We start from the raw sequence: 21,528 nt of genomic DNA, 5'->3' as shown, positions 1-21,528 counted from the left end.
GCAATCACAGCTTGGCCCCTCCTGAGACCCCCCCAGACCCAAAGCACTGCCCCCTGCACTGGGAAGGCTTCCCAGGATGGGGCTGAGCTGCTCTTTGGGATGGAGGAAGGGCGTGTTCCCTGACACAGCACCAGGAATTAGGTCAAGCAGAAGGCAATTCCTTGCTGGGAGCTGGCCTGGGATCACAGGACTCTTGTCCTGACCTGCAAGGATCCAGGTTATCCTAAAATACATCCTGGGAGTGGCATCACCTCCCTTCACAGCCCAATGACAAGTGACAAGGGTGTCCCTTCACACTGACAGTGACGCTGGAACTTTTTGGGAATAAGGGTGCAAGGGTTTGGTTTCAGCAGCTTAAAATGGAGCTTCTCTTGCTGGTAGGCAATGGAGAAGGGGACATTCTTTTCCCAGCTGTTTGTTAATCCAAGCACCACCTTTTGTCCATCTGCCATGTTTCACTGAACACATGGATTGTGCATTCCCTGGAGCAAGAACTGTCTTCCCCATTACTTGTCAGCACAGCATTGGACACAAAGGAAGCCTCAGCCCATATCTGGGTTTTTGTAAGGCTTCTCCAGAACAATCAGGGCAGCTTTGTGTAAATCCACATTCCTCCCCTCCAACTATTTTCTGGACACGGGGGGGGTTGGTCACTGCTTGGAACAGTGCACAAGTCCAGGTCCTGCCAGTCTGGATGAAATTTTCTGCAGCAAAGTGCAATAATGTACATTTTGGTACATTTCCCACACCTAACCTTCATATAATTTATCAACAATCTCAAACTTCAGCTCATTTGCACACCCTGGATGTGGCTCCACCTTCCAACCTATGACTCCTATGATTTGTTCCTCCACTGGCTGAGGTGACTCAACGACTCCTTTCATCATTCAGCCTCTTTTAGAACTAATAACACAGCTCAGAACAAATTCACAGTCAGCTCATCAGCGACTTCTGAAGACCAGACAGAACCTTCTGCGTCTTCACAGCAGAGAGAGGAGAAAAAAAAAAAAAAGAATAAAAGAAATGAGGACAGGAAGAGCCTGGAATGCCCTTTCTACAGAATTAGAGGTGAAAGAACCAGACTGGCTTAAAAAAAAAAAACAAAACAAAAAAAAACCAGACACAAACCAGGGAGGGAACACACTGGGAACCTTTTCCAGACCCAGGTGGGCACTGACCTACTGCATCTGCAGCACCAGGCTCTGCTTTGAGCTGGGCAGGCTGGGGGGGCACAGGACTGCTGTTGTTTTTCACAGTGTCTGTGCTTGTAACAGAGGTAGTTTCTTTCCGAGAAACTTTTGATACCGGGGGCTCCTCCACGGCCATCCCGCTCTGCCGCTGCCGCCGCCGCTTCTTGCTCCACAGCTCGTGGCAATCCTGCCAGTGGGGGAGGCTGAAAAGAGAGGGGAAAAACATGGCAGGGAAACCATGGAAATGCTCAGAACCCACAGCGAGCCCTCAGTGCAGCCCAGAGAAGCTGTGGGTGTCCCTGGAAGTGTCCAAGGGCAGGTTGGATGCGGGTTTGGAGCAGCCTGGGATGGTGGGAGGTGTCCCTGCCCCTGGCACTGGATGGGGTTTAAGGATGCAGTTTTGTAGATCCATGCAATGTTGCTCCACTTTTACAGATGGAGAAGACTCGGGAAGGGATTTTGGGAAGAAATTCCTCCCTGTGAGGGTGCTGAAGGGCTGGAATGGGTTTCTCAGAGAAGCTGGGAAGTGTCCAAGCCACGTTGGAGCAAGCTGGGATAGTGAAAGATGTCCCCCATTCAAAACTGGAGGAGTTTTAAAGTCCCTTCCAACCAAACCATCCTGGGATTCCATGATCCCTGACTGCAGCCAGACCAGCACAGGAAGGGGCAGGTCCTAGAGCCAGGAAAGGCAGTGTAAAAATCATTTACTTGCACTGGGATCTCATCCCTGAATGTGCTGGGGTCTCACTGCAGGGCACACAAAACCAAGGAGAGCAATTCCATCAAGCTCTGGAGTTTGGGAGCGTTAGGAAAGGCCCTTCCTTGAGAAACACTGAAGCAAACGGGGATCTCAAAAGCTGTGGCTGCATTTTCACACAGACCAGGTACAGTTTTATCATCTGCTTGATTGGAGTGAGAGAAAACTGAGTGACACTGCTCAACCTTGGCAGTCAATTAACACACAGCCTTAATGAGGCCTGAGCAGCTCTCCATGGCAGAGATGGGGCTGTGCTACATCTACTCCTGCACACAGAGCACACTCCTGCTTTAGAGCATCTCACAAACATTAAACTGGGCTTTATAAACCCGGCACGGGAAAAGCCATTTGCTCAACCACATGACCAAATACAAGGGCAGAGATGAGAGAAGAACCCAGAAATCATAATTTTCACTGAAAAAACCACCTTGTCTGCCTCCCAAGGCTCATGGTGGGGGGGTGGCAGCTGGGACTTACTCTGGAGGTGCCATTTTGCTGAGGTCAACGTCCTTCAGGAAGTCACTGTGCAGGGCCTGCTCTGCTGTGCAGCGTTTGCCAGGGTCCAGGGTCAGCATGTGGTCCAGCAGGTCCAGGGCAGACGAGGGGATGCTGTGGGGAGAGTGGGGAAAACATGGATGAGTTCCTGGAAAATGTGTGGAAAAGCTCGGTGTCAGAGGGACACCTCAGGCCTAAGGGGAATCCACACAGCCACAGTTCAGAGATGCAGCAGCAGGGCAGGAACCAGGGGTGGCTGGAGCTGTGCCTGGGAGGTTTAGGATGGATTTTGGGAAAGGTTCTTCCCCCCCCCCAGAGGGTGCTGGGCACTGAACAGAGTCCTCAGGGAATGGGCACAGCCCTGAGGATGGCAGAGCTCCAGGAGAGTTTGGACAGGGTGGGAATTCTGGGGTGTCTGTGCAGGGCCAGGAGCTGCACTGGATGATCCCTGTGGGTCCCTCCCAGCTGAGGATATTCCATGATATTTCCACTCTATATTTTGCCATTTATGAGAAGCACCTCTGCCACAACTGCCACCAGATTATTTCACAGCCCAGAACCCTGAGAGTTTTGAACTTTCTGTGCTTTCTAACACTGACCCCCAGAACACTGCTTCTGACTTAAAGCCTTGGAAAAGGCTTCAAAACTTGAGTGATGTTAAAGTCACGAGTGTGTAGTCAAAATAAAAATGCATAATTTCACATAGTGAAAGGTTTTCAATTTAATGCTTTTAAAAATATAGTAATAAATATGAGACAAAAATAAAAGTTCTTGGGCATTGTCTCTTTCAGTCTTCTTCCCCCTTCTGACCAAGAGAACATCCCCATCAAGTTCCACACTTCCAAGAGGGTTCCCAGTGCACCCTCAGCCCCAGGGAACCTCTCTGGAGGGAAGATGAGGGGTTTGGTGATGGGAAAAGGGAGCTCAGCCCCCTGAAGTTCCACAATTCCAGGAGAGCTCCCAGGGCAGTCCCCAACCCCAGGGAACCTTTCTGGGAGCAGATGAAGGGTTTGGAGAGGGGACAGAACCCAGCCCAGCCCCAGGGAACCTCTCTGAGGGGTTTGGAGAGGGGACAGGGAGCCCAGTGCAGCCCCCAGCCCCAGAGAACCTCTCTGGAGGGGGTGAAGGGTTTGGAGAGGGGACAGAGCGCCCAGCCCCCTGTTCCACACTCCCAGGAGGATTCCCAGCCCAGTCCCCAGCCCCAGAGAACTTCTTTGAGGTGTTTGAAGAGGGGACAGAGAGCCCAGCCCCAGAGAATCTCTCTGGAGGTGGCTGAGGGGTTTGGAGGGGGCACAGAGCCCAGCCCAGCCCCAGGGAACCTCTCTGGGGGGTTTGGAGAGGGGACAGAGCCCAGCCCAGCCCCAGGGAACCTCTCTGGGGGGTTTGGAGGGGGCACAGAGCCCAGCCCAGCCCGTGGGGACTCACAAGGAGAACTCCTCACGCAGGCGCCGCCGGTATTGCTTCTTGGGCTTCATAGTGTTGAAGTAGGGCAGCTTGATGACATCTGGCCACACTGCCGGGCAGGGGCTCCCACAGAGCCGGCTGGGGAGCAGGGAAACACGGTCAGCCAGGTGGAACACAGCCACCAACCCCAGGGAAAACATCTCTCAAACAGGAATAACCCAGGGCTGGGCACAGCTCAGATGAGGTGTTGAAAAGGGAGGTATTGGGAAGAGGAAAGTGCTGAGGTCGAGTTTATAAACCATTTAAAACGATGATATTTTATTTTTCTTACTATAGATTTTAATGTTTTTTACTTTAAGCTTTCCAAACTAGCTAAATTTTAGTATTTTTACAGTAAGAGTGGTGAGGCTCTGGCAGAGGTTGCCCAGAGAAGCTGTGACCACCCTGGCAGTGTCCAAGGCCAGGTTGGTCAGGGCTTGGAGCAACCTGGGACAGTGGGAGGTGTCCCTGTCCACGTCAGGGCTGGCACTGGATGGGATTTAAGGTTCCTTTCATCCCAAACCATTCCAGGATTCAAACTTCCAGTGTGAGAAGCAATTCAGGTTTGTGATTTTTGCACTCAGCAAACAGCAAGGTTTACTGAGGGTACATAAATCAGCACCCACACACCTGATGCAGGTGTGGACACCTGACTATTCCCATTTGCATTCCCAGGTATTCCTGATCCTTTTTTTTTCCAGGCAGGTGAGAGAACGAGGGCCCTCCTAACTCGCTGCCTGTGTGCACGAGCAGCTCCTGCAGCACCTCCCCTCACAGACATGCATGTGCAAAGCTTTACCTGATTAATTCAAGCTGAGCCAGTTCCAGATTGGCTTGAAAAATAGGCTTCTTTGTAAACAGTTCCCCGAGGATACAGCTGGAAGGAGGAAAAGCAAGAGGTCACGACAGCAAACCCTGGGGATGAGCGTCTGAACACGGCAGCGTTTGTGCCGGGGAGCAGCTTTGCCCGAGGAGAGTGATTTGCATCAGGGCTTGTAGTGACAAAGTGACCTGTGTGTATGGAGTCCCCAGCCCCGGGCTCCTGGGAATCACCTCCTGCAAGTGGCTGCTCTGTGCAGGAAGCCCCTGACACGTTAACTCTTTGCAGGGAAAGGAGGATGTGTCAATGTGACAGGAGAAAAGAGCTCAGAGCTCTCGTTTCCTCCAGGTTCAGCTTTTGTTTGGGTTTTCAACTTCCCTCTGTTGGCCCAAGCCATCCCCAGCTGCCTGTGAGGAGCTGGGTTTGTGCACACAGAGCTCTTGTACAGCTGGGAGGGAAAGAGGAGAGAGGAAGAACCTCTGAGCCCTCAACATCTCCTCTTAATCCACCAGGAATCAGTGCCAGAAGTCGCTGGGGGATGCAGGCTGGAATGGGAATAACCCCATGCATGTGGAACAGGAACTGAACAGTAACTGGGCCTCACAATCACAAATTATTATTAATTACTGGTTTTCCCAATCTCTCTTTGTGTTATAAACCCTGCTGAAGGAACATCCCAGTGGGATGTGCACACTCTGGGGAATTCAGCCTCTTGGGAAAATGCTCCCTCTTGGTGGCTGAACTGCCCAGACTCCTGTTCCCCAGGCTTCCTGTACCACTGAAACTTCCTGAAATAGAAATCTCCACTTAGAAATGTTTTAGCTGAAAAAAAGACATAGTGGTAACCAAAAACTTGAAGAGGCTAGAGAAAAATTCTCTAAAAAATACACTGATGGAGTGAGCAGCACAGAGCAAATGTGTCACTCTTCCAGGGCTGTGTCACCCCTCTTGATCTCAAGGGAACATCAACATCAGATTGATTTCCATTTTAAATAATGAAAAAATTATTTTTTACCTTTTCTCATTTCAAAACCAAGTGAAATAGTTTTGAAAACTCCTTTTGAAAACTTTTTAGAACTCCTCATTCTAGGAGATTTACTAAGTGATTTTAACGAGGGGACACATCCTGTCCCTCACAGCACAGCACTGTGCAGCATTCCTGTCTCATCCTGACACCCTGCACAGACCCAGCTGTGGGAATTGGCCCAGATGAAGGAGCAGCTGCCCCAGGAATGCTCAGGAGCTGGGATCAGCCCAGCAGGACTCACCCACAGCTCCACACGTCGATGGCAGGGGTGTAACGCTCCTCCCCCAGCAGCAGCTCCGGGGGTCGGTACCACAACGTGATCACTTTGTTGGTGTAGGGACGGCTGCAAACAAACAAACAAAAAAAAACCAAATAAAAACTCGCCACAAAAGCCTGAAAAAGTGCTCCTTTTTACCTCCCAGATGCACTTACACCTGCTGGTGGCAGCACGGGGGGGGAATTTCAAGTGTCTGCACTTCCAGAGCACCAGGCTGAGTTAAAAACAGCTGAGGAAGTACCATGGACTTTACAGGATTTTACAGGAATCAGGATTTGTTGTAGGTACCCAAGACTGAAAATCCCTGACCCTCAGCAGGCTGCCATCACTGAACAGTGACTGATCTTGGAGCAAAACCTGCTCCAGGGCAGGTCAAGGGCAAGCAGAGAAGAAGTTTTGGCTCCTTCTGAGCTGCTCTTCTAATGAAGAGTTATTAACACCAGCCAGGAGTGTATTTGTCCAATAGCTGGATGACACCACTGAAAATAATCTGTCAGGACTTCCAAGTGAGGGATGATGTGGATATTAAGAAGAAAAACTCATCCCACCCTGATAAACCCCTTCCCCTTCCTCACCTCTCCTCTGAGCTGTAGAGTCGGGCAAGCCCAAAATCTGCAAGTTTGATCTGCCCACTGAAAGACAAAAAAACAGCCCCTGGTTTAAATCACAGAATTATGGAATGCATTGAGCTGTCAGGGATCCATCAGAACCCAACTCCCACTTAAATCCCAGTTAAAGGGTGAGGAAACCCCCTCCACTGCAGCACAAAAGCCTCACAAAGCCACGTTTGCAGGAATTACTGCTGGATATGCCAGGCTGAATTCTCCCCCTCTGACTGAATGCTTCAAAGAAATATCAAGTTTAAAAAACAAAAAGCACAAATAATTCAGTGTCATCTGTACCACAAACCCTTCCCAACAGGCCAATATCCCAGAGAATTATTTCAGGTGAATATTCAGACATTTGGTTGTAATTATGGCCAAAATTCTTCTCACACCTCCTGCTCCTGAGCACACCCAAGGTGAGGACAGCACTGAGTGCTCACACCTAAACCCAAAAAAATGAACCTTGGAGAGATGTCCAGGTGGATCCACTGCCAGGTTACCTGTTGTTCAGTAAGATGTTGGAGCACTTGATGTCTCGATGAAGGAAATTCTTTTTGTGACAGTAATCCAGACCCTCCATTAACTGTTTCATGAAAGACTTGATATGGTCCTCTGAGAAATGTACCAAGCCAGATTCTAGCAGCCCCATTAGGTCATGGTCCATGTACTCAAACACAAGGTAAAAGGCACCTGGGATAATAAACAGAGAAATGGTTGAAAACAACAGGAGAGACACAAAAAAGAAGAGGAATAAAAGGAGATTAAATTGTTGAAAGAGATTTTATTTTGCACGATTCTGCTGGAATTGTTGGGTTTTTTTACCAGTCCTGTGTTGTTTTGGATTTACTGGGTGTCTTTTTCCCTCAAAGGGTAAAAAAAAAACCCCAAAACAATAAAGAAGTCCCACCAAGCTGATACCTGAGATTAAATATACACTCAAAATAAATTCCTCTGAAGTTCTGGCTACGTTTACCTCCATGCTTTGGTTATTTTCTTACAAGAGAATTTGTTGAAGGATCACTGCCATGCATGGTTTGAACTTGTGTTTGGGTTGTTCCTTTCTCCCTCCTGGTAGGAAAAATCCCAAACAAGAGCCAATGGGATGCTAAAACTCTTTTTCCACAGTGACTGAGGACAAAGAACTTTTCACACTATTAGTAAGTTTGTTACCACTAATCAGTGTTAAAAGTCACCCTGTAAAGGCTTTTTTTTTTTAAGATTGCTCTCCTGTGACTCTGTTTGATCAACTCAAGCTGGAATCTGTTTTTTGATGTGAGGCCAGAGCACCGTAGGGAGAACACAAAGCAGCAAATCTACCCCAGAACTGAGTTTTACACTAAACCATCATCTGAGGTTGAGTGGACACCACCCCTGCAACCTTTGTACCTTTGTCCTTCTTGAAATCCAGTGCATCTTGTTTGTCTGTGACGATCTCCTTCATGTTGACCACGCTGCGGTGGATGAGCTGCCGCAGGATTTTGATCTCGCGGATGGCCGTGATGGGGAATCCTTCCTTCTCATTGTCCAGGCGCACCTTCTTCAGAGCCACCAGCTCACCTGCAGGGCACAGCGGGGTCACAGCCTGCTCAGGGAGGTTTGGAGCAGCTCTGAGCATGGAAAAAATGCTCATCAAAGCAGCTTCAGTTGCCTCCCTGCTCATTTCAGTGAAATTTCTCTGCTAGGAGTTCTCACACGACACCGGTGATTCTCCTAACCTGCTCCACCACAAAGAAGGAAGAGAAGTTCAGGCTGGAATTTCCCAAACTCTGCTGCAATCAAGTCTGACAATTTCAAAAGCACGAGTTCAGCTGGCACCTGTGATCACCACAAACTTCTGACCAGGTGTCAAACCCCACCCCAAGATCTCACCCGCACAGCAGAACCTGAGCACTAAACTCAAGATTCCAGAGCTCCTGCTTTTCTTCACCTGATGGAAGGGCTGGAGTGACTCCTGCTCCTGCAGGGAGACCCAGCAAGCCTGGAGGAGGGAGTGAGCTGGAGCCAGGCTCACCTGTGTCCTTGTCCTTGGCTTTGTAGACCTGCCCGTAGGTGCCCTCTCCGATGATCCCGATGATGTCGAACTTGTCCACGCAGCGCTTGCCCCAGTCACTCTCTGTCTGCCTCCTCTCCCCATAGCGAGGACAACAGATTCTGCACGAGGGAGGACACCTGTGACACACCTCACCACCAAAAAAACACACCTGCTCCACCGTGTTCAACCCTAAAACACAAGCTGAGGCACCTTGGCTGTGCACTCCAAGAATTGGAATGTTCAGTTTAATGTGATTTTGATGTATAATTCTAACTACTCCCAATGCAGGCACTGCTAGAAATATTATCCTGGATGGCATCATTAAATTACAGCAGGACAAAAATGAATGTCTGGGATGTTTTGTAGGATGCTGGATGTTTGATTTTTATTTAAAACACTCTGTACAAAACATCAGGGGATTTTGGTCCCTCAACAACTGCTTCAGTTTGTCATCAGGGGAAGTCCTCCATGCCTTGAACATGGAATTGTGGAATCCCAGAGTGGTTTGGGTTGGAAGGGACACAAAATATGATCCAGTGCCACCCCTGCCATGGGCAGGGACACTTTCCACTATCCCAGGGTGCTCCAAGCCCTGTCCAGCCTGGCCTGGGACACTTCCAGGGATCCAGGGGCAGCCACAGCTGCTCTGGGCACCCTGAGCCAGTGCAGCTCCATGGCCAACACTTCAGTCATCGAGTGCATGAAAAATCCAAACCTCCCATTTGGAACAAACCACTTTTGAAAGCAACAAGAGCTTTATGAGGAGATGCCCATCCAGAGGTTTCTTCTGGCTAAATCAAAGAGGGGGCAGATGTGGCTGAAGATGGGATATGACACATTCCAGCAACTTCTACCATTAATTCTCAAATTAATGGGGCAAACTGCCTTTAGCTGAGGGTCCAAACGTGAAACAACTCACAGGAAACAGTCATTACACTGAATAATACAGAAATAGGAACTTGTTTCCTCTCCCATCTCACTTCCCTCAACGTTAAAAGCTCTCAAACCTTAACAGACTCAAAGATTAAAGCAAAGAAATGAAGCCAGCCTTACTTTGGTCTCTTTTTGAAGGGTTGCTGAGGTGGTGTGGCTGCCTTTGGTTCTGGGGAGTCAGGAGGAGATGGGTCCCCCCCAGGGAGCTCGGGGGGGAGCGGGAGGTCCGTGAGTAAGTGTCGTGGTCTCTGCTCTCTGTCTTTCTTCACAGGTTTTGGAGGAAGAATCTCTTTAGGACTAAACTCCGAAAAGTTAATACAACACAAAAGTCAGACTCAACAGCCAGTTAAATAAACAACAAAGTTACTGCAGGACAACAGCTCTGGTTGACAATGTGAGGTTTAAAGTGTTCAAATTAGCATTTTCAAATATGAAATAAAACAGCTTCGATTCACAATGCTAATACAGCAGGAGAGAAAAGTGTCAGAGTGGAACACGTCATGAAATGAACACACAGGTCTGCACTAGAACTTGCTCAATTGGCACTGATCAGTACCAGTAATTCAGAATTTCCTGTGAGGCAGCCCAGGGGATCAGCCAGCACTCACTTTCTGATCTTTACTTCCCCTATTTATTCCATTTATCACCACGAAATGAAGTGTTTCACGTGGTGAGGACCACGATAAATACAGACCCAGAGTTCAACAAGAAACTTGTAACCTCTTAACAAGGACTGAAACGTGGCTTCAACTCCTGAACGCTGCTGAGGAACCAAAAGTTGATTTTTTTTTTTTCCATCCAATTACCAAGCATCAGGAGTTTGGTTTAGGCTGGCAGGAGCAGAACTTGCTTTCCCTTTCATGTATTCAGTGAGGAGAGCTCCTAGGTTTGAGTAGTCACGAATTCTCCATGCAAATCTCTGCTTCACCAGGAAAAGGAAAAAAAAATTAAGAGATCCAAACAGCTCTCCCAGGTCTGTTTTTAGGGCAGGGAGCAGGTTTGGTGTTTGTACCATCAGGTCTAACACTTCAAAAAAATGAACTGATGGAAGTAGGTCATTTTCCCAATTATTTTATAAGACACTGCCTAATCTGCAAGACAATCTCTTGTGAAATCTGCTTAAGGAAGGAGGAAGACAAAAAAAACACCAGAAATGGGAGAGGTGGAGGGGCTGAAACTCTCCCCTCATGGACAGCAAAATTTTTAGGAGCAGAATAATTGTGTTCAAATATCTACAGAGAATCAGATGGAATTGTTAAGGCTGGAAAAGATCAAGTCCAACCAGAACACTGCCACATTCACCACTAAACCAAAAAAAACCATTCATCCTTTTCCAGACACCCCTCAAAAACAAACTCCTTGTAAGATCACGGTGGGAAGGGCAAAGCTGTGTCTGGAGAGTGAACCTGCAGTGCCTTTTTCACCAAAAATTCCCATTCTCTTGCCTTTTATCTGCTCACTTCTCTATTTGCATAGCAGCACTTGGTTCCTCTAAGCTCAGTTCCCCCAGGACACCTGGGCTGGTCACCAGGGGGGGGAGGAAACCAAACAGAGCTTTCAGAGCTGCCCAAGCAGAGAAAAGACCAAGAGTGAACAGCAAGAACACAACAAAGGCTCCTTGGAGCTCCTTGGCTCCTCTGAACCAGCAGGAGTGGCACCCCTAAAGCCAGCAGGAGTGAGTGGCACCCCTAAAGCCAGCAGGAGTGAGTGGCACCCCAAAATCCTGCAGCTCTGCCAGCAGCCAGCTGAGTGCTGTGTTCCCAGGAAGCTGCACCAAACCAGGACAAAATTGGTACCAATTCCTCCTAAACAGCTTTTCCTCCTCTCCTGGTGAGCTAGCCAGGCCTAAAAGCATTGCAGGAGGGGGGGAATTGTGGAGAGGTGAAGGAGTCTCCCCTTGAACGAGGTGTGGGCTGTCCTTGGACACTGCAAAACCCAATTTCCAACCCTGTATTTGCCACGGGCTTGGGGCTGGAACTTTCCCCAGGCTCAGCAAGGACAAAAGTCCAGCTCAAAGAGTTTTGCTCATAAAAATGAAGGCAGCTGGTGAAGGGTGAGATTCTGCACAGTCAGGGCCACATGGAATTGCCACCAGACTCAGCAAAACAAATGGGATTTCCCATCCTTTTATTGGGAAAAAGTCACACAGAGCCATTTACTGAGCCCCAGCATCACCCCAGCCCTGAGGTCAGGGATAAAACACTCCTACAGAGCTAAGCCACACCTGGGTGGAAAAAAAGAGAGAGCTCTAGGTGCAAATGGTCGAAAAAATAAAATAGAATTTTGCAGGACAACTTCTGGGATTGGAAAGGAGGGAACACTGCAGCAGGATTTGCTTTGCCTGGTATTTGGGCTGGGAAAATCAGCAGGGAGTTGAAAGCTCCTGCTCAGCACAGGGACATTAAAACCAGGAATATTTGCTGAACAACATCACAGCTCAGAGAGGGCAACAAACACACACCAGCTTCCCTTTTAGGTTGGAGGCAGTGAGAACACTTTCCTGATTGCCATCAATACCAGAATCATCCACGAGAATAAATTCAGTTATTCAGAATATGTAACACTTCAGCACAGGGTGATTGTATTGAGTCAGAACTGTGGGATACCACACAGGTCACTAAAATTGTGATTTACTCCCCAGTCCCAGCACATCTTTAGTGATAGCTGGGAAGATAGAGGAGTTTAGAGGAACTACAGGCTGAGTAGGTCAAGGAAATAATAAAAAAAAAAGTATCAGCGATGACCTTAAGTTAACAGCACTGCAACATATTAACAGCTAGAAAAGGAGAGAAAAAAAAAAAATAAGTATCTGGGTTTTTTTTTTTCCTTCTCCACTCTCTTCTGGATATTCTGCTCCTTTCTTCCCACCAAATGAAAATCCCAGAGCGGGGTTTTCAGACAAGCTCATCACAGAAGCCACAACCATCCCCACCCAGCCAGAACCACAATTACAGGACAGAGCCAAGTCTGCATGTTTTGATCAGAAATGATCAGGAAATAAAAGTTGAAGCAGGTGCAGTTTCACTCATTTTTGAACTTTCTCAAGCAAACAATTCCCACTTCTCCAGCAATCAAGGATTGCATCAATTACTCAAGAATTAAGACAATACTCAAGTTAAACCAAAGCTGGTTTTTACACGTGGGCATGGCCTGTGTAGCTGGTGAATCTGGAACAGAAAAAGCTCTGGTTTGTGCTCTTGTATTGGAATTGTTATGATTTTTCCTGTTCCTAAAGAATCAAGCAAACAAAAAACCTGTAATTTTAAAGTAAATGTGCAAACAGCTCCAACACAGAGGCAAAATCCCAGCCCCACATTCCACCCCTGTAATAACCATGAGGAAGGAGTGATGTGAAACCTTTGCCAAGCAGCAGCCAAACCTCGTGTTCCCCACAGAGATAAGAGGTAACAACCTGCACGAGGCCATAAAAGTCTCCACACAAACCTGGCAGGGCCAACACCTGGAACAGCCCTGGCTAACTCCTTCACACCAACACCACAGCTGTAACTCTGCAGGATCACAACTGTAAAATTAACCCCCCTCCCAAAAAAAAAACACCCCAAAACCCTCCTTAATTCAAAGCTTTGCTCTTAAATGCAAAGGGGATGCTCTGGTGTGACCTTACCTATCCAAGTCATCTTCCCCAACTAAAATAGGGGGGAGCGGAAGCGGAGGCAAGGTGGAAGTTTTCAGGTGTGGGATAGCAGCCGTCACAGACACTTGGGTTTTTGTAGCCACCTGGACAGAGGACTGGGAGTTCACCTGAGAGGATAAAGTAGACGTCCTTGGGTGGGAAGAAGATGGCAAAGACGTTGGGGCTGAAGGAGGGGCCTGAACAGGAGTCACTGGGGCTGGAGGCAGAGGAGGGGCAGCGGGTGACGGAGGCAGCGGCGGCAGCGGCGGCGTGGGAGGCGGAGGGGTGGTGGTGGGCAGAGGCGGAGGAGGGGATTTGATGGCTGGGAGGGGAGGTGGAATCTCCTTCTCCGCTGTGTCTGTCTCCTTTGGAGATACCAGGTCCTCTACCACTGCTACAGGCTTCGAGTCTTTTGTTCCCGTGGGTTTGGAATCCCGAACTGGAACAGGATGTTTCCTCTCCGAGTTCTCCTCTGCCTTGGATTTCGTCGTCTCCGCAGGGGCTTTAGGCTCTGTGTTTGTGTACAGTAAATTAACCGAGTCTGTATCCGGAGCTTTCTCACATTTAACAGTTTTGGTGATCTTTTTAGACTCTGTCCCAGCCTCTTTCAGTTCAGCCAAGCTGTTCTCCTTCCTAGCCAGGAAAACAGGGGAGCCTTTCGCCTCCTTCCCGTCCACCTTGGCCGCGGCGGCTGCGGCGGCCGCTCGCTCCTTCTTCTTCCTGCTGAGCTCTGCTCCCAGGCTGGAGTTCAGTGGGAGCCTGCTCGGGGAGATGCTGGAATGGCGACTGCGGGAGCCAGACCTCTGCTTTTTGCTGTGAGATGAGTGTCTTGAATAGCCAGGACTGCGGCTCCGGGACTTGACAGATTTCCTGCAGAGAGAAATGAAACGGAGCTTTTGTCACCCTCTGAGCCGCTCAGCAACAGCTGGATGCAGAATTGGTCAGCTCAGAGTTCACAGCACCTGGCACGAGAGACTGAAGCTACTGGAAGGAGTTTCTGAGTCAATCAGGAGCAATTTTATACCATCATCATCATCCACCCTTCCTGTGCCAGACCCACGGTCACAGCAGGAAAAGAAGGGAAGGATCAAGGCTGGACAAACCCCAAGGGAAAGAGATCACAGCTCACACACCCAACAGGAGACTTCAGTCAAGAGGATGAGCTGGCAGCTCAGGAATATCTCACAGGAATTATGTGCAACTTTAAAGGAAGCCATGGATAAAATACAACTGTCCTCACAGGAATGCTGCCTCAGGAAATCGAGCTCGTTTTACCCACCTGGTTCTTTTACTGCCATCAGAACTCAAATTCGCATAGTGTGATTTGGAAGAAGGAAAAAAATGAAACCCAGGGATTTTAACTCTATTGGTCTTGGTCTTCACGTACAAAGAATGGGCTCTAAAATATCTGCTGGGAAAGAAGTGGAGCAGGAAACACCTCACACCATCAGGGTTCCCTCCACATGAACCTGCTCAGGAGAGAGGGGAAACCAGATCGACACTAAAATGGAAGTGGAAACTGGAGCTTCCAGGGCTCATATCAAACTCCTGATAAGCCAGAACTGTTTCCTCCACTCCAGGAAGAATGAGGACTGGGCAGGGTGAGGCAGGAGGCTTGAATGGTGTGGTGGGCTCTGATGGCAACAGGACAATCAAAAATTCTGAATTCAGACCCTGAAAACACTGAATTCCCTCAAAACAGTCCCACGGTAGTTATAAAACACATTTAACAGCAGCGGCTCAAACACACTAGTTCCCTTGTAACCACACTCAGAACATAATTAACACCACCAATTAGTATTATCCCAAGACAACAAACATTTGGAAAATAAACTGGAGAAGTGAGACAACACAAAGTTCCTGTCCCAGCACCAGCAGCACCCTGCAGGAGGCCCAGAGTGTCCCCAGGGATCAGCATTCCTCTGTCCCACTTGGAACTACAACCCCAAACCTCGTGCTGACTGTTCAGAGAACACCAGGGCTGGAGGTGAGCCCTTACTTTTACACTTGCAAAATAAATATACAACCATGAGGAGAACAAAGCAGGATTGCAGTCACCCAGCTCTTTCCCTCCTCAACACACTGCTCTGTCATGGCAATGCTGCCTCGGGATCCTTTCTCTTCCCAAGGTTTCTGCTGTGTGAAATGACAGTCTGGGAGCTGGGACAGCAGCTGCACGACATTTCCAGGCTACAGGAAACATTCCTGATGAATCCTGCACGATGTCACCTACTGCACCCACAAACAGATTTGGGGTTAATGTCCCCTTCTGCAATTCATCCAGGATGGATTGTTCAAGATGCTGCAATTCCCTTTTCCTGCTCCCTGACTGACATCCTGCCCCATGATTAACCCCAGGAGTTGCTCCAATTCATGGAATGGTTTGGGTTGGAAGAGATCTCAAAGCTCATCCAGTGCCACCCCTGCCAGGGCAGGGACACCTCCCAATGTCCCACGTCACTCCAAACCCTGTCCAGCCTGGCTTTGGGCACTGCCAGGGATCCAGGGGCAGCCACAGCTTCTCTGGGCACCCTGTGCCAGGGCCTGCCCACCCTCACTGGAATTTAATCCAGCTGCATGCAGAGCAATCAAACCAGATCACTCACCAGGTCCTGAGTAAACTTCTCTAAAAGTCCAATTTTACCTTATGTAATGGTTACTTTAAAATTTTTTAATTTAATGGTAATTTAGAAACAGCCACCAGGGACACCTGCCTGGATCAGGACAGGTGAGGGTGGGGAGTGGTGGAATGGTCAGACCCTCTTGCAGGGGTTACCACAGAACCTGCTCTTCCAGGGCTGGAATGACTCCCTGACCTTCCAGCAGCAAATATCCCCAGTCCTCTGCCCCACCAGGAATAAATCCACCCATTTCCTCCCAGTCCTGTTCACCCCACGGGCACCACTCACCCTTTTTCTCTTCACTAACAATGATTCTCCACAGTTACCACACAAACAACTGCTGGTTTTTATTGTCCAGGCTGGTGTTCACAGCTGCTTTGTGAGACCTGAAAAAAGCCCCACATGCAGAAATCTTCCTGCTCTCCCAGCTGCACCAACACAACAAACCTCACCTCCCATCCTCACTGCATCCACAGCCCCAAAAACACCAACACAGCACCTGCTGAGGGGCTTTTATCACTGCACATCTCAAAAAAACAGAAAATAAATACAGAAGATGCACAGGCAAATTTTGCTTCTGGAAGAAAACCATTTCAATCCTCTGGGATGATTTTTTGTGGCTTTACCTGTAGCTACTTTTACCCCTTTCACCCTTAAATTGTTAAGCCTTGCTGTAACATTCCACACCTTACTTGCTTTGGCAAGGTTATCCAGGATGGATGAGGGGCAATTCAGCCTCACATTCCTTCCTCTTTCTGGATAAAAATGTTCTGGGATTAAAACCCACCCTGCTGTCCTCCAGAACTGGAAAACAGAAATAAAAGATACCAACCATGACAGCTGTGAATTAACAAAGAAATGCTGGCTTCATCTAAAAATCCACATTAAAAAGCACTGAGATTTATTTAAGCCACACAATCAGAAGATTGGGATGGTCTTTGGAGAAGGGAATGCCAGAACCTTCCATGCTGAGATGGCCATGGTTAACAGGAGACAGCACAGGTGACCCCCCATCCACCCAGAACCACCTACAGATATTTCAGTATTTTACCTGCTCTAAACAACACAGAGTGAAGGATAAAACAGGAAAAAGCATCTGGGAAACCTGACTGCTCCAATTTCTCAAAAACAAACTTTAATTCTTATTTCTGAATACCCAGCAACCTTTGGCCACATACTCACACCTCCCCATACAGGAGCACTCAGCACATCCCAGCTCCAGCAGGCTGAGGGACTCTGGAATTCCATCTCCTTCTCTCTGGAATTCCATCTCCTTGTTTTAGCTGCAGTGACAACAGTTGCTACACAGAATGGCAAAGCACATCTGTTATTTTCCCTACTGACCAAATCATCCTTGTTTCCTCCTCGATGGGAAGTGAGTTGTTTTCCACAGCCACTGGAAATTCAAACAATCTGGATTTTCTCCAATCAGCACAGCACATGGGTGCAGTTCCCTAATGAAATGTTTTGGACATGGAGATGAAAGAAAACACAGAATGCACTAAAAAAAAAACAAAAAACCTCATGCTGTCAGTCAGTGGAAATAGCAGAGTGTCCCAGAAAAGCCTGAGGAACACAAGCCATGATCAGGTGTTCCCTGCCTGAGTGTGCCAGTTAAAGAGGTTTTCTCTCCCAAAAATGTTCCTGCCCCTCCACAGGAAGCACAGAAGGGATCAGTGGCTGCCCGAAGTCAGCTGCCTCCTTTCACACTCACCTGCAGCACGTCAAGGTGAGGAGGGTCCAGCTCACACCCACCCCTCCAGGTGAGCCCTGAGCCCCCCCTGTCTCCTGGACACACCTGACCAAGAGTTCCCCTCTCCAGTCTCACCCCACAGCCTGGGAGCTCCACAAAGCAAAACTAAACACGTGAATTACAGCTTAGACTTCACCTGACACGTAGAAAACACGTGAAATTCCCTCTGTCCCTTTACTACAATCACTGCAGGCAGGTGTTTTCCAAAGGGGCTGCAATACCTCACACAGTCAGTGCCCAGGAAAGAGAGAGGAGTAAATTATCAAGGCAGAGGTTCAGAGAGTTTGGTACAAGCTGAGTGTAAACAGTGAGTAACCTTTGGAACCTCTCTGGTTTGGGGTCCAGCATTTAGTCAAGAGTCAAAGAGGTCCTTAAGAAGTAGCCCTGAAAGTTGAGGGAAGCAGCACAAAGTGCTCTGAATTTATTCCCATTAATCAGGGAAATGGATTTCTCAACTCAGAAGCAGCCAGCCACTTACACAGAGGGGTTCTCCTGGGAAGTGGAGCAACCTGGGGGAAAACTCTTGGGATGCCACTGCAGCTCCCAATGGCTTCTCCCTGCTCAGGGCTGGACACTCACCCAGAGCTGACACCTGCTACCACTGCAGCCTCACTCTTCACAGCATCAGTAAATAATGTGTCAGAGTAAAAAGGATTGAAGGGAAGGAGGAGAAAACCATGCAGGCCTGTCCCTGAGAACCTCCCAGGTGTACACAGAGAAAACAGGCCAGAGGAGGAGCAGGGAGGAAATTTTCACTGTAAAACCACAGTGGAATACAGAGATTTTACGTCAGAGCTTTCCAGGGGGCTGAAACCAACACAGAACTGGCAGCAAGGACAAAGGCAAGTTCTCCATGGAAGACAGCACTCCTGAAGTTCAGGGTTTTAAGTGACAAAGACCAAATTCCAAAAGGCCCGTGTGCTTTGGGAACTGCTGAGCTGGAGGATGCAGCACAGCAACCAGGGAGCAGAGCATTCCTGTGGCCATTACATTCCAGGTCACATCTGAATTGCCATGGAGCTCCAAGCAAAGCTCCACAGCATCCATGGAGACAACTGCAAACTCACTGAGAGTAAGCCAGGGCTAGAGAAAGAAAAGATCAACATTAGACCATGTCATGGGATGATTAATGAACACCTGAAATAAACCACACTGAGCTACCTTGAAATAATTGTTTCTTTCTGTAGCAAAGTTACTGATTAAAAGGGAAAAAGAGAAAATTAGAGTTAAGCCAAAATCCAGCTGGTTGCTCCTCGCCCTTCCAGGCTGCTCAGATTTCAGAAGGAAAGGGAAGAAATTCTAGTGCTGAGAAAAGAAAGTTTAGGCTGAGAGATGGAGTTTGCACGTGGTTGTCTCTAATCCAAGGGGAAAGAAAAGACGAGTCAGTTCAGAAAAAGCAAAATCCATCCAAACGAACCCTCCTGAAAATCGGGATCAAGTTCCCACATGCAGTAAACAGATAAAGGCTTCCAGAAATAGGTGAAAACATTCCCCACGGCTGAACTTCCCGCCAGGTAAGCGCCTTAGATCCCGCTCAGGGGCCACTCCAGAGGTGGGTGTAACTTAATCCCAGCAGCTTTTCCAGCCTCCCTCCCTGCCCAGAGCCAACATGGACGCTGCCTCCCGCCACGCACAGAGGCGTTTCCCAAAGTGTCAACTCCATTTCCAAGGGAATTGTCAAGGCCCCAACCAAAGCAACTCCACGCTCGTCTCTCTGCGGCCAAACTGGGCACCAGTGAGGAGGAAAGGAGTCACAGAATCATGGGATGGTTTGGGCTGGAAAGGGCCCTCAAGACCATCCCATGGGTAGGAATACCTTCCACTATCCCAGGGTGCTCCAAACACTGTCCAACCTCGGACAATTCCAAGGATGGGACAACCTTCCTCCCAAGGAAATTTTTTTTTTTTTTAAAACCCCATCTAAACCCACTCTCCTTCAATCTGAACCCATCCCCCTTTATCCTGCCACTCCAAACTCTCCTAAACATTGTCCCATCTTCCCTGGAACTCCTCCCAGCTGCATCCCAACCCTCCCCAGCTCCCAGGGCACACGCACCTGGCGATGGGGCTCCGGCTCACGGAGCGCTTGGAGGCGAAGGGGCTGCTGGAGCGGCGGCGGCCGTAGGGGCTCGGGGACCTCCCGCTGTAGGAGCCGCTGCCCCGCTCGTAGCTGGACGAGCGCCTCCGGCTGTAGGGGCTCACGGATCGCTGCCGCCGGCTGTAGGGGCTGGGCGAGCGGGCGTTGGACTGGTAGCCCACGGGCTCCTTGTAGGGCGGGCTGAGGGACTGGCGGCGTGAGGAGCCGCCGGGGCTCTTCCTGTAGGGATCGTAGGTGCTGGAGGTGTGCGAGCGGGGCGGGCTGAGGTCGTACTCCTGCACGTAAGAGGCTCCCGAGGGGCTGTCGTCCAGTTTCGGGCTGTCCGACCATTTCCTGTGAGGGCTCCTGGATTTCCTCTTCGGGCTGTCGATGGTTTTGTAACTTTTGGGAGCATCCCTTTTCCGATGGCTTTTGCTGCGCTCTTTGTGGCTGGACTTGAGCTCCCGCTCCTTCCTGGATTTCTCCTTGTGCGCCTTGGCCGAGCGTGACTCCTTGTTGCTGCTCTTGGAGGAGAGCGCCTTGGGGTGCTCCTCGCTCTCCAGCAGCCTCTTGGAGGATCCCGATATCCTCTCCTTGGCGGACCTGCTGGAAGCATCCAGGCTCTTTTCCAACTTCCTGTCTTTCTCCGCCTGTTTGCTCTTCATCAGCTCCCGGAGTCGTTTGTGCTGGTGGTGCCGGTGCTTCTGGGCCCTCTCGCTCCTCTCCGCCCTCCTCTCCTCGTTGTCCCTCCTGTCCAGCTTGAGGGCCACATCGTCCGAGAAGGTGTCCGAGTCCGAGCTGATGTCATCGTACTCCACCAGCGGCTTGATCACCGCTCCCAGGGGCGCCGCCGCTTCCTGGGCCGCCAGCGGGGACTCCTTGGAGTGCCTGGACTTGTGCCTCTTGTGCCTGGATCCCGCCCGGTGCCTCTCCTTGCTGTTGGAGCTCCCGCTGCTCGGCTGCGAGGACCCCCCGCCGCCGTCCTTCTTGCCCCCATGTCTCTCCGGATTTGGCATTCCTCCCCCGCTGCGCTCGGGAACGGCGAGGGGGGGACTCCGCGAAAGCCCCGAACTTCAAACTCCCTCCGCGCCCGCCCCTCGCACCATCCACCCCGGCCTCGGTACTCCCTCCTACATGGGGAGCGGGGCCCGAGGCCCCGGAGGAGGCGGGAGGGACGGGGAGGGGAGGGGGGAAGGACCCGGGAGGGGAGGGGGAAGCGCCGCGGCCTCACCGCCTCATCCGAGGGGCCCAGGCCCGGCGGGCAGCGCGGCCGCGGGGGCACCCCGGGAAGGCGGGGCCCGGGCCCGGAGCGCTGCCCGCGGCCTCAGCGGCGGTGGCGGGGCCTGGGCGCGGATCTCCCGGCCAAAGGGCCCCGGAGCCGCCGCCGCCCCCGGCCCGGCCCCAGCGCTCTGCCCGAACCGGAGCGGCGCCGTCCGGGGGCACCGCCAACTCTCGCGAGAGCCGCCGGCAACTCTCGCGATAGCGCCGCGGCCACCCCTCCCTCCGCGCGAGTCCTCCTCGTCCGCGAGTCCTCTCGGAGATGGGCGGGGGCGCGCGCTCGTCCTCTCGCGAGAGTCGTGAAATCGCGCGGCAGGCGAACTTTATTGGGGCGCGGGGTGGGGACAGCGCCCCCTAGCGCCCGGCCCGCAACAAAGCTCCATGGCGGCGGCGCCGCCGCCCCGCCGGCCCAGCCTCTCGCCGCTCTCCCGCTCCGCCGCGCTGCGCTCTAAAGCCGCTTGCGGGTCGCTGTCGAGCCCGCACCGGCGCACCGCCGGCTAACGGGCGGTTAATGCTCCGTTAGGGCTCCACAGAGGCCGCCGCCGCGCTTCCAGGAAGCTGAGGGGGCGGGGCGTGCTGTCCCTCA

General features: G+C 50.5%; 1 protein-coding gene across 2 annotated transcripts in view; it reads right to left on the bottom strand.

Annotated features, from left to right (window-relative positions):
• CDK12 (cyclin dependent kinase 12) overlaps positions 1 to 21,494 on the bottom strand; it is a 28,556-nt gene extending 7,062 nt beyond the window's left edge. The window contains exons 1-12 of one of the 2 annotated variants that reach the window (XM_014885457.2): positions 19,644 to 21,494; positions 13,205 to 14,083; positions 9,700 to 9,876; positions 8,626 to 8,765; positions 8,001 to 8,171; positions 7,115 to 7,304; positions 6,585 to 6,641; positions 5,974 to 6,075; positions 4,685 to 4,762; positions 3,868 to 3,984; positions 2,425 to 2,556; positions 1,179 to 1,393 (exon numbers count right to left, since the gene is read on the bottom strand). In XM_014885457.2, coding sequence (XP_014740943.2) covers positions 1,179 to 1,393; positions 2,425 to 2,556; positions 3,868 to 3,984; positions 4,685 to 4,762; positions 5,974 to 6,075; positions 6,585 to 6,641; positions 7,115 to 7,304; positions 8,001 to 8,171; positions 8,626 to 8,765; positions 9,700 to 9,876; positions 13,205 to 14,083; positions 19,644 to 20,680 — 3,295 coding nt within the window. In that variant the 5' untranslated portion in view covers positions 20,681 to 21,494. The remainder of the gene's footprint in view (positions 1 to 1,178; positions 1,394 to 2,424; positions 2,557 to 3,867; positions 3,985 to 4,684; positions 4,763 to 5,973; positions 6,076 to 6,584; positions 6,642 to 7,114; positions 7,305 to 8,000; positions 8,172 to 8,625; positions 8,766 to 9,699; positions 9,877 to 13,204; positions 14,084 to 19,643) is intronic. The other variant, XM_014885456.2, reaches the window with a different exon arrangement.
• Positions 21,495 to 21,528: the final 34 nt, after the last annotated feature.

The sequence above is a fragment of the Sturnus vulgaris genome, chromosome 27 (genome assembly GCF_052056855.1).
Source record: "Sturnus vulgaris isolate bStuVul1 chromosome 27, bStuVul1.hap1, whole genome shotgun sequence".
NCBI lineage: Eukaryota > Metazoa > Chordata > Aves > Passeriformes > Sturnidae > Sturnus > Sturnus vulgaris.
The sequence above is the reverse complement of the archived record's forward strand: the minus strand, read 5'-3'. Positions and strand labels throughout refer to the sequence as shown.